The following is a 13,134-nucleotide window of genomic DNA, read 5'->3' as shown; positions in this document are numbered from 1 at the left end:
GATGGACAGCTGACTGGGATCGTTTTCACATAACAGTGAATCAGACTTGATACGATGCAGTTGAATTCTAGATAAAAGAAATGCACATTTATCAATCTCCATGTTTTGTTTTGTTTTGTTTTGTTTTGTTTTGGGGGTTTTTTTCATCTGTACTTGTCATCTTAATCCGTTAAGAATTAGGCAAACTTCAGAATTTAAGAAATGATTCTCTTTTAATTCATGGGTGTCTGTCTGTCTATTTATGTCAAGTAAATATTTACAGTATAGCTTGACAATATTAATTTGAATTTTAATTCAGTATGCATTCAATTCCAAATGCAATTCCATGTTTCATGCTGTCACGAATCCGGTCTGTGACCTTCCATTCACTCACCACCAGAGGTCACTCACTCACCACAGTTACTTTTGCACTACACTAACTGTTGCACGTCACCTCCGGACTACAGTTCCCATCATTCATTGCACTGACAACACTCACACAGCTCATTGCACTGATCACACACAGCTGATTCCCATTTGCACACCATACTTAAGCCATGGACTTTCTCTCCCTCATGGCCGAGTATTGTATGCATTTATCGCTGCCCTAGCTTTAGCTACTCTACAGAGCCCCTGTTAGTTTTCCTAGTCTTGCCTTGCCTGTTTCAGATTGTGTTTTCCCCTGCCTGGACTATTGCTTTCGTTTTGGGTTTACCTCTCTTGTCTAGCCCCTTTGGATACTGTTCGCTGTCTACCGACCCAGGCCCGTTTTGGATGACTCTTTGCCTTGCCTATTATATACCTGTTTGCCACTGTTTGACCCTTGCCTATATTTCGACCACGTTTATTAATAAAAGCATTGCACTTGGATCCGCTTCGTTACACATGCCTTGTTTCATATTATTTTTCAACTCAGGAATTGAATTTGAATTTAAAAGGCATTCTCAATTCAGTTCTAAATGACACACAATCCTGGTATTGATCCTTTTTCTTTCCAATGCACGTTGAGGTCTTCTACAATTACTCAAAATATTGGTTATAGTAAAAGTGAGAGCATGATACTAGACTGTAACTAATGAGCAGATAAAGTCTTGAAAGCCTGATGCAATTTTTATTTTGCAGTTTTTTACATTTCATTCCCCCACATTCAAACATTGTTCTCAGAATATAATAACTTAAAAATGATTTGTCTTTACAATCTTAAATTATTATTCAACAAAGAACATATACTGTAACTTTCAAATAGACCAACAAAGTCTCATCAATATGTCTATCTAGGTCGCTCTCTAAAAACATCTTTTGCCCTAGGTGCAGCTATAAATAGATTAGCCCGGAACTTGCATGATACCTCTGCTCTCTTTCTGCTGTCCTCTCCTCCTCCTCTGCATTCCCAGCGTACTCAGTGTGGAATATATTTTAGAAACAAAAGACAAAGGAGTTCCTCTTTGATATCTTCAAATCAGTCAGTGGCAGGCGGGTCATGCTGGTTTGGACGTGTAACTTCACATGCAACGATTGGACAAACAGTTGATGCAACACTTTGGTAAAGCAAAGAAACTGTGACAAAATTTGGAGTTCATTTGTGTGTCCATCACATTTGGAAGAGAAAAAAAAGAACTTGAAAGAACTCATAGTCATTACGTTTGTATAAATAATACTGAAAAAGTGCAAAAAAATATATATAAAAATGTAATTAGTTGGCACACTTTAACTTCTCACTGCAAATGTGACATTTGAGAGGAATGCTGTGAAGTTCCTACAGTATATCAAATTAACTTCAGATGTGCCTGCTTCATATGATCTGTCATCGCATGTCTGACGAGGTTCTGTGAATTCCTGCACATGTATATGTATGGGCCGATGACTAACATGGAACACAGACAGGGCATAAATCAGATGACAATAAAGGAAAATGATCATTAATTTATTTGCATAACTAGCATTGAATTATTCATCATCGTTTCAATCTGCTCAATCTGTATCTCATTAGCATGAATTATGAGGCCTATAAATCTCAGTCTTAATTTCTTTTTTTTACACTTTTTGCACGCATGTTTTTGTTGTATGTTTTTGTGTGAATTACAGCGCCACAGAGCTTATAAAATGTTTATAATTGTTAGATATGTGTATGACCGAGAAATTATGACTATAATCTTGATCTATCAAGAGTATCTCATTGTGAAATTCAGTTTTATTTTTGTAGCAGTTTAAGTATTTTAATTATAGAAATCAGTTTAGAATAGTTAGAAGTTACACTTATACGCATTACCTTTTATCATATTAAGCCATATTATAATCAGTGATTTTTGCACATTCAGATATCCTTGTAAGTACTTTTTTGCCCATTTTATAGATTGTTGGGTTTTATTGGTACACGCTCAGGAAAAAAGGTACAAAAGCTGTCACTGAGGTGAAAGTAAAAATATACCACTTAGGTACTAGTATGTACACTCCAGGTGTGAACATTCATACCTAAAGTGTGCATATTAGAACATAAATTATACTTTTTAAAAGGGTACTGCCTTAGTGACAGGTTTTGTACCTTTTTTCCAGGTAGTGTGGGGTTTCTGGGTGGTTGCTTGCTAGATGGTTTCTTACTATTGGTTATGTTTAGGTCCTTGCTTCAATGTAAGTCTAAGTACGTCATTTTTTCATGTTTTATAGTCTGTCAGGTAACAATCATGATCGCATAGAAAATCGCACTTATTAAAAGGCCTCACATTTTGAGGTGTCATTTGTTATGCACAGGTGTTTTTACTGCAAAAATGTACAGTAGCAGAAGTCTCTAATGATGTTTGGATACTAATTAAAGTTAAGTGTAAAAGAAACAGCCGATTAAATTATAAAATAGCGCATAAGTGCAAAGTTAGTCTTGCATTTGTTTATTTTTCATGAGTACTTTTCCTGCTTCTAAAGTTTTAATGGATGAACTTACCATTCATTCATTAAATAGCAGTATTTTTGAATGGCCGTAAGGAAAACACTGATCTTTTTCACACGCTCTCTCTTGTTCTTCCCTTTACAGAGATCTATATTTATACATCCCATAATAGTGTTCATCAGCACAACTGGCAGCGATCCAGCAGAGTCAGCATTTCAGAAACATGAGCAATAACTACACCCTCAAAGTGTTTGCGGACTTATTTTATCCAATAAGAATTTCACGTTTGAGATTTCCTGTAGTGTGTCTTTCATAGCTCCCTCTGTCGATAATAACCGCCAAATGAGCTCGCAATCACCTTTCCCTATTGACCAGTTTTGAGAGATTTGAATGTTAAAGAACCAGCGAGAGCAGACTGCGCCAAGCACGTGGAGAAGTTAGTGGCTAAAATGCAGATTTCAAAAAGGGATCTGGAGTTAACTGCTAACGAGGTGAGTGTTTGCCTCCCGGCAGCAATCACGGACTGCGTGAAAACCTTATATCAGTCCAAACAAGCATCTCAAATTAATGAATGGCTCAGTCTCAGAGGGGTAATTTTCCATCATCAACGCTGGTAAACCTGCCTGGAACACCAAGGGAGGGAGAAGGTAGACGCTCCGAAGTCGCTCCGCATTCATCCTCATTAATTGGAGATCACAGCCTCTCGTTTCCCGATAAGTCTCCATTCTTTCGGTCGCAGGCCTCACTCTGAGATATTTGTCCTATTATGGAGTGCAGGACTTAGCAGACGCATGGGGATTTTTCTACAAGCTACTTAATTCGCCAAAGTGCCCCAGAGACCTTCAGCAGCAGATCAAAAGATTTCTGCATTAAAAAGATTTCAAGTCAAGCAAATATTGATAAAGGCTTCATCTGCTGTAGGTCCATTAATCGTGACAGCAATTGCAAAATGCGCGCTCTGTTTTGTAGCCTGGCATGGGTCAATCATGGGTAGGGAGAAATACCGCAGGCAGGTCCACATTATTGAGCGTTTCATTGCAAAATACCCTGAGGCGAGACCTTTCCGAGGAACTGTTTGAGATTGAAGGGCATTAACTCCAGACCAACGCTAATGCTTAGGCCAAATTGCTCAAGTCAGAGCCGGTCTTTTAAGTTTGTCTGCATCAGTACCCTAAATGATCTCAAAGAGGGTGGAAGTCTCTGAAAATGTCCCATAATTGCCGACTGATACGGATGACAGAGAGCAGGATATCATGGCTTAAAATGAGGCATGTAATAAGCTGGTATAATTTTTCTCAGACAGTCACTCACTCTCGCTCTCTTTGCGAGGGGAATTTATGTGCCTTTCTTGGCGAACCATGTGCTACTGCAAGTATCTTGTGGGTTACTGTTCATTCGTGCTAAAAACCCCTCATGGTACAGGGCTGAGGTTCCTCAAGCTGACAGAAAGAGGTTTATGCAGTAGAGAGATCTTCTTAAACCTTCTCCAACCAAGCTGTTCTCATTTACCGTGCGCTTGTTGGAGGAAAAAAAGCTTTTTTTTAGCATTATCAGCTCTTGGGATACAAAATATGATCAATGGTAACTGGCATGTTCCTGTGCTTTTTAGCTTGCATCCTTTGAAATGTTAAACACATAATGCATTTAGATTTTATTATGAGATGAGAGATTTTCTGCCATGTCTAAACATGATAGATGCAATACAGTGGTAAGGACATTTTGAGGTGAGCATCAGTGGCTTCACAGAATCCACTGACTGCAGAAAACATTAAACGAGCGGCCCTTTCCTACCACTAATTGGAATAGACTTCCTCTGGAGTTAGTCTTCAGTCTCTCCCCAATTAAAGCCGATCTAAAAACTGCCTTTAAAATGTACTAAGTCATGGCAGGTAATGGGTCACTCTTAGCTTTGATCACACTCCTGCGAGAGAAAGGAGCTACTGTACCATGCGCAATTATCATAAAAGACCTTTAAAATGAAAGACAGGGATCTTACAGCCACCTGTTTTACCAGCTTTCAGATTTTTCTGTGAGTCAAATGAAAGCGCAGTTTATAGCACCAATTTCCCTCCACCCAAACAACTCTTTCATCAGATGTGGAAAATCTTTTTTAGATTGTTTGTAGACAAGTTTTGTAGACTCTAAAAAAATTTTCATCAGTATAACATCATCCATATAATGTATAGCCTACTTAATTTCTGTTTCCCAAAGTTTCAGAAAGATTTTGAATGTAAATTCAAAGCAGTTGAAAAAGTGCAAGTTGCATCTGTGGCACCACTTTCATTTGACTTTAAACTTCAATGCAGTTAAACTTTACATTTTAGTGGGTTCTATTTTTTTATTTAGTTTTCTTTTTGTGTGTTCATCCTTTGGTTTTTTTAATGGTTATGGTGTTTTTTGCTTTTTATTATTTTGCACATTCCAGAATCTGTTTGCACGGATTACATAAGATACAACTTTGACATATACTCTATTTGAAATTACATTTTTTGTTACTTATACAGTATGAATGTACTGCAATATGACTATTTAAATGTGTACTGATTGCTGTGTACCTATCTACATTAAAAATTGTTTGTTATTGTTTAAATTATAAATCACATTGGAAATGGAAGGTCAGGTAAGATTGCATTAGAAACCGTATCCCATGCAAATACAATAAACTGAGCTCAGTATACTTATTGCATACTGCAAAACATATAAGTGATATTAGTTTTATGTTAGCTTTAAATCCGTGTTGAACCATATGTAATGCTTATTCTTTCTGCTCAGAGCTAAACATTATCATAATTAGCATTAACATATTCATAGTTTTAAGAGCACTGTGATCCTTTGTAACCTTGTAATATTCACAATTGGTAGAACAATGTAGTCTTAATTTAGAAATATTGGCTCACTGTGGGGAATTTAATATGGAGCGTATCAATTCTTTGATGGTTTCTAGTGTTCATAATGTGTTAGTTGTGTGCTTTCTTCAGTTTTGGTTAAATCCACTGAAGTTGATTAAAAAGGATAGTGGCAGAATGAAATATGTTACTTTGCACAGTAAAAAGTTAAAATATTCTATAATTATTATAAATAACTGTCATAAAAGTTTCTATTCCATCTGAGACTTGATTCATATTCTCTGTTTTTCCAGTTTATCCAGATTCAGATTTTACTCATTATTTTTATTCAGAATTTATTCAAATTTTCCATTCTTATTGACTTAGCTGTTCTCATACAGCTGCTTATTTCACAATACAGTGCTGAATATTAATGAAGTTGTGTTGCCCACTTTTTACTTGGAATGACATGATAACAAAGGATCTGTGGTGTTCATTCTCATTTGGTTTCACTGTAAGACTACATTTTCTTGTACCCAGAATGAAATAATCCTGTTTAAAATATATATTTAATTCAACTGTATTATGAAAAACATGTTTTTGTTTACTAACCCTCATAATGAAATAAAACCTTTGATATCTATGCAAATTTTGGTTCCAGATAAGAACTGGAGTGAATAGTATAAAGTGTCGACATTATACTATTCAAGTTGAGTGAAGTTATGGTGGCACTATGTTTAACTGCCTACATTTCCCTCCTACAGATATTAGTTTTGGGAGATATTCTGGGAAATCCTTTTTGGAGTTTGAAGGCATTGAAGTCGATGGTGTGTTCAATGTCACGGTGAGATTCCTGACTGAATCCATGTACGGAACCCTGCTGTATTCGGTCAGTGCCAAAAAAGGCATCTTCTTCATAAAACTCTACATTTCCAATGGATCGCTTTGGGTAATACTGCAAATGCATATACATTTGTGTTTTTTTCTCATTACCTTTACAAATCAAAGAATATGCATGAGAAATAATTAGATGGAAAATACTGATACATATTTTTCCCACACACTCCAGTATGACTTTTTGTGCAACCAAAAGGAGGGAGTTCAGCGGATCTATATAGCACAGCAGGTTGCTGATGGAAATGAGCATGTGGTGCTTTTGAGGTAAGAGAATTTCTCCTCCATTATCCAAATGGTTTGAGATCATAGAGGTTAAAATGAATCAGATGTCTACCAATTGTATAAGGAACATGGAAAATAGTGAATGAACATGAAACAGATGGTGAAACTGGTCGTTAATGTAAAGGTAGCCTTTTGTAGCTTATCCATAAGTTGAAATAGACCACAGAAATTAATTTAGAGTATAGAAAGACTCTTTTGATAGTCATGATTAACTTATTCCACAAAAAAAAGGTCCAATTCTTGTTATTAACAAACCATTAACTATGACTTTTGCCTCAATAAACTCTTAATTTGCTGCTTATTAATAGTTAGTGAGGTGGTTGTTAAGTTTAGGTATTGAGGATTAGGGATGTAGAATATGCTTATGCAGAATATATGTTTTATAAGTACTAATAAACAGCCAATGCAGTGTGTTAATAATAGGCATGCTAATAAGCACCTAGTTAATTGTGAGAATTGGTCTCTATACTGAAGTGTTCCCCTGAAAAAGTTTCCAATAACAGAACAGAACAACTCAACTGGCTTTGAGATCCTAACAGAGACCTTGGTACAGGTAATATACACATTATATTATTCATTATTTACATGATGGGGAGTATTTCTGTCCATTTGTTCAAGTCTGTAAATGGGTGCAGTATGACCCCAGATTTGTCAGGCCTGCGTATTTCGACTGAGAGCTGAATGATTGCTGAAAGGTCTTTGATGTTCAGAAGCACAATTCACACAGGTCCATTAGGTTTGTTTCTTTTCATGCGATTCAGCAGAAAATAAAATGCACTGTCACACAGTCATTGAAAGATTTGATCAGATTCTGTGTCTCTGAGAGACAATGCAGCCTCTTCACATCCGAACGCTTTAGCCAGCTCCCGATCTTGAGTGCATCAGCCTGTTTATGTCTGTTTTTCATAGAGATTTTGAAAGGCTTCCAAGATACACCAGCTGCACAAATCAGTCATTACTTTTGTGCCAACTAGCAAAAGACTTAGTTTGAAAGAGAGTTGTCAAAACAAGACTGAATGGGGGGGACAAGACTGAGAGACCATCAAGACCAAGACCATCTCTTAAAAGGGGTCGTATTATTCAAATCAGAATTTCCTTGATCTTTTGAAATGGAGTTTGTTGTACTATGAAAACATATAGGTGAGAATTCACTAAACAGTTGTCACTTTTGTACTGAATTTCAGGTCAAAAACCTGTGTCTTATTCACTAACCAGGCACAATGTGTACTGCCATACGTACTGTTAGTATTTAAAGGTATATACCTGGTTTAGTAATCGATATTTATTGATTGATAAAAGATAACCACAAAATTATTTGCAACTTATTTGTCCTTTGCTTTAAAACTCAAATAAAAAATGGTATTATTTATGCTGTAAATTGTTCTCTTCATTTATTTGGACATTTAATGTTTTTAGGCATTGCATTGACATTGAAAATTGGATATAACTTTGCACAGAAAAGGCTAAAAAGTGATGTTAACATGCATATTAATAACAGGAATTACGGGCTGACCCACAATATTTGCTTTTTTTATAGAACAGGAGTAACAAATCAAAATTGTTGACTGTTGTTTTGGATGTGATGAAGTTGAGATGACAATTATATTTTACATATCAGGAAATAAATAGGCTTAATTAGTCATTAGTTTAAATCAAGTTTGTTTACAAAACTTGTTGCACTAATTAGATTTCTCTGTTGTGTGAATTTATTTGAATTGTAATTCAGTGTTTCCTGTTTTTGTCATTCCAATTCATATTCTAAATAAGCATCCAATTCGATTCAAATTCAAGCTCATGAGCTGCAAAAAATCCTGAATTGTGCCCAACTGCAGCATATCATATTCTTAAAGGCACAGGAGCCCAAAAAAAGCAGCCTGTTTAATTCTGAGGTTCACAGAGAGGGTGGAAAATGGTCATGTGAAATTTAGTAACACCAGTTTTGGTGCACAAAACGATGTAAGTGGACCACAGGGAAAAATACAAAATTATTTTTTTTCAATAAAAGGTACTGTACAATGCAACCCCTTTAAGTTTCACTGCCTGATTCATGTCTCACATGACCGAGTGAAACCGTGAAACACTTTAAAAGACTGCGCTGTGCTTTATTGTCACCTTTAAAGCATTTCTAAGTAAAAGGAGCATTCTCTGTTTGTCCTGCTGGGGAACTGTCTGTTCAGAGACTCAATGGGACCAGTGGCTCTCTGGCGTGATGCCAGGCTGCTCTGGCAGAGCTCTTCTAAATTAACAGTCTCTCCGGCTGCTCCTGAGGGAGGACGTCCAGGGCCTGGTGGTCTTTCCTCCTGAGGTGCAGAGCAAAGCAAGAGAAAAACTCCACAGCCTGCGAATTACAGGCTTAACAAATCAGTCAAGATTGGCTTCTCTGAACCTCAGAAGAGGGGGAGACGGATATCAAGGCTGGGGGGATACTGTCATTATGAGCTGAGCATCTGTAGGCCAATCCTCCAGCTGCACATAGTTATCCCAGAATCCACACTGAGGTAATTATCTTTCCTCCCCTGTTGTTTGGAAGGGCAGAATAAGCTTTGGAAATCTCCCAATGCTTGGGTACATCTCCGGAACAGTCTGTCCGAGACACATAAGATGTCTTTAAAAGGAAGAGGGGAAATAATTAGCCGCAGGTGAAAGACGCCCTTGAGCATAGCAAATCATTTGTTTTGTTTAGTGGGTTTTTTTCTGTCATGATGTACTGTGTCACAACAGTAGCAATTTTAATTAGCTTTTAACTGGCAGTAAAACAGTTTACAGTTGTTTCTAAACTGTATCTGATGAGTTATGTTATGATATTCTGATATTTAAAACAAGATTAAACCATTTGTACAAATGGCATGGCCTTAAATCACACTGAGACTGTTCTAGTTGAAACCCATGATAACCATGATATTTTAAATGCTGTACTGGCTAATGAATTCACTGTGGACCCTTTTTCTTTCTCAATGCCTTCCTGTATCTCACGTATCCATGGAAACAACACAGTCATTAGGAGTCATTCAGCATAACCTGTTTTCGTTCTGAATATTAAAAAAGCATAAAATAATAACAGATAAAGCAGGCATTAGCAGTGCTTAGCTTTTAAAGTAATTGTGTTCTCCTTTAGGCATAGCAAATGTGTCTTATTAACATAAACTGTATTGCCTTAAAAGATGTCTGTGGTATTAATACTAAAGATCATTAATTGAGTGCATTTACAGCCATTAGGTGAAGAGATACACAGGAAACGGGGACCTGAAATGTTGATTTATAACAAGACAGAGAACATTTTGTCCACATGCATATCACACTTTGTTTTCATGTTTTTGTTTTCCACAGACAATATCTTTCTCCGTGTGCAGCCGAAGTCACTATTACAGGCTTTGAGACTGTCAGAAGTATTCCGAGCAATTACACACCAGCCGTGAGTTTACAGAGAACTGACCGTCTCTTCATAGGAGGGCTTCCTCTTCGGTTTCCACCTTATAAAGTAAGAGTTAATTATGTGTGAGGTTATTTTTAACAGGTCACATCCTGAATAAAAGGTTAGGATAGAAGATTTCCATATAACGTAAACTACCATTCAGAAGTTTGGGGTCAGTAAGTTTTCACAATATTACAGTTTTTACAGTAATTTTTTTTTTTTAAATAAATGCCACTTTGATGAGCATAGGAGACTTCAAAAATGTTAAGAATTTGACCCCAATCTTTTGAACAGTAGTGTGTGATACGATAAAAAAAAAAAAAAAAAACGTTTGGAATGGATGTTTTTGAAAAAAGTCTCTTATGCTCATAAAAAAAAATTTGTTTATAAGTTAAAGTGTTCATGCTGCCTTAAAATTTAACGTGTAATCAACTTGAAATGTAAAGTTGTCTTAATTGGCATCTTGGATATTTGAATTATCTCTAGTTGACTCAAAATTTATCATTATAATGACTTATTTTACGTTATCATCCGAATTCTGATTATAATGTGGAAACAAGTAAAGATTGATGGTTTGTCTTTGTCATGTTACACAATGACCTGACCACTTACCGCAGAGACACCGCCAACTTAAATGGGATTAAAATGGACATGAATTTTCCAGTAATTTTCAGGTTACTAAAAACTGGTTCAGAGGGCTTCAAAGAACTGTCAAGGTCTACATATTGACAGTGATAAAGCTCTGAGAAACTAGCAGGCACACTTTTCATTTTCCTTCAGGCGGCTAGAAGCAGGTCACGGGCACTTGAGATACTGTTAGGAGAAGAAAAAGGAGAGGTTGAGATGTATTCGTCTAGACAACAAAGATTGGATCCACATGCTTTTTTGTCTTTTCACAGAACTGTTAATGAAATAGAAGTGTATATATATATATATACTGTATATTCATCAATGCAGTTTCTGCTACTGGTATTGTATGAGCCAATTCTGTCTTATGTGAAGAATCTTGATTGCCTTTAAAAACATTCAGTAGCATTTGTTGCATTTATTAATGTATGTTTTTAAAGGCAAAAGTCTCATTGTATTAATTCGTATGCATGTTCCTTTATGTGTATCAATTTTAAACGGATAGTTCTTTCAACATTTACTCACTCGTGTCAGACTTGTATGCTATTAAATGTTTTATGTAACATGAAAGGTGAGATTTTTGAAGAGTTATTATGCAGCTCTTGGGCCTAACCAAGGCCTGCTCAAAAGCAAAAGTGGAAACTGAATCTGCGAATAGCTCAAATGTAAGTATTTTCATCACCCAAAGCTGTTGCATTATCTCAAGACTTACAGTAGAATGTAGTGCAGAAGTCATGTGAACTAATTTTGTTGATGTGTGTTTTGGCCTTGAGAGCCTTTGGTCACTACGAATTGTTGTATGAAAAGATTTCTACAACAATTCAACAACATATCTACTTTTATATTCCAAGGAGAAATACTTCAGGTTTTTTGAAAGACATAAATGAGTAAATAATGACAGAATTTTCATTTTTGGGTGAACTATGCCTTAAAATGCAACCTCTTTGTTGTACGGCACTTTCTTCTCCCAGAATAGCTGCTTTGTAGCCATTTTTCATTTTCACCCTTAGGCCTGAGATGTTTTTCTGTTTTCCTCTGAAGAAACTGCTTGAGACTTTGTTGTTGTTCTGTGTTCCCTCAGGAAGCTGAGCCTTTCCACAACTACACCGGCTGCATTGAAATAATCGAAATTAATAAGCTCAGAAGAATCCGTATGGACCATGCCATTGCCAGGAACAATGTTGACAACTGCAGGTAATTGAACCTGATTTTCCATCAGGAATCAATACAATTTTTGGGCAGTGTTTGGAAGTCTAAATTCATTTTAAACGATTCATATTAGTGAATCAGTTTGTTAAAAAATAAATTCTTCTCTGATTTGTCACTGTAGAAATTACTGTACAGCATTTGTACTGGAATTTTATACATCAGTATATTAGAATAATTTCTAAAGGATCATGTGACTCTGAAGACTGGAGTATTGGCTGTTGAAAATTTATTTTAAAATATATTAAAATAGAAAACTGTTATTCTGAATTGTAGTAATGTTTATATTTAGTAAGTAATATTTAGTAAGTTTTTACTGTATTTTAACCAAATGATTGCACTTTTTTTCAAAAACATTTAAAACAAAATCCTTCCCAAAACCAATTTTTCAAAAAAAAAAAAAAAAAAACAAGCTTAAAGTGTTCATGCTGCCTTAAAATAAATGAAATGTAACATTGTCATTATTATTTTTGTTTTCAATGTAAAGGTGTCTTTAATGTTGACTTAATTAATTTTGAATTTTGTAAAAATTTATAAATGTCTTAATTGGTACCTCAGATATTTGAATGATCTTAAGTCCAATCCAGGTAAGTTTCGGTTTTATAGAGAAATATTAAACTTTGCTGTTACACTCTGTTACAGTACAGATTTTTAGGACTATTTAAAAATAAATAAATAAAACACGTTTTTCTATTTATTTCCGTTACCCTAATCAAGATTCATTCATTCAAAAAGCCTCATTGTCAGCCAGAGAAATATTGCTATGATTAAATGATAAATTATATAATCTGTTAGTTATGAATTTGAAAATATATATTTTAAGATTTTGCATCTTGAAGTAGCTGCTACGTAGGATTTCTTTTGTCATAACAGCCTACAATGTAGTTAAATACTAAAAAAAAAAATAGTAAAGCTATTTTTATTATTTTTCAGTCCATAATGTTTCTTCCATAAAAAGTTGTAGTTTTCCTTCTTGCCTCATGGTTCTTGGATGTGCTATTTGCCACTCTTGTCAGCTGTCTCTC

At 35.6% G+C, this 13,134-nt stretch overlaps 1 protein-coding gene across 1 annotated transcript in view; it reads left to right on the top strand.

Moving 5' to 3' along the window:
- The window catches only part of eys (eyes shut homolog), a 209,067-nt gene that overhangs the window by 123,419 nt on the left and 72,514 nt on the right, over positions 1-13,134 (top strand). Inside the window, exons 30-33 of the mRNA XM_058795808.1 lie at positions 6,450-6,634; positions 6,755-6,846; positions 10,192-10,342; positions 11,985-12,097. Coding sequence (XP_058651791.1) covers positions 6,450-6,634; positions 6,755-6,846; positions 10,192-10,342; positions 11,985-12,097 — 541 coding nt within the window. The remainder of the gene's footprint in view (positions 1-6,449; positions 6,635-6,754; positions 6,847-10,191; positions 10,343-11,984; positions 12,098-13,134) is intronic.

This window comes from Onychostoma macrolepis, chromosome 13 (assembly GCF_012432095.1).
Source record: "Onychostoma macrolepis isolate SWU-2019 chromosome 13, ASM1243209v1, whole genome shotgun sequence".
Lineage (NCBI taxonomy): Eukaryota > Metazoa > Chordata > Actinopteri > Cypriniformes > Cyprinidae > Onychostoma > Onychostoma macrolepis.
This window is presented reverse-complemented; position numbering and strand designations above follow the sequence as displayed.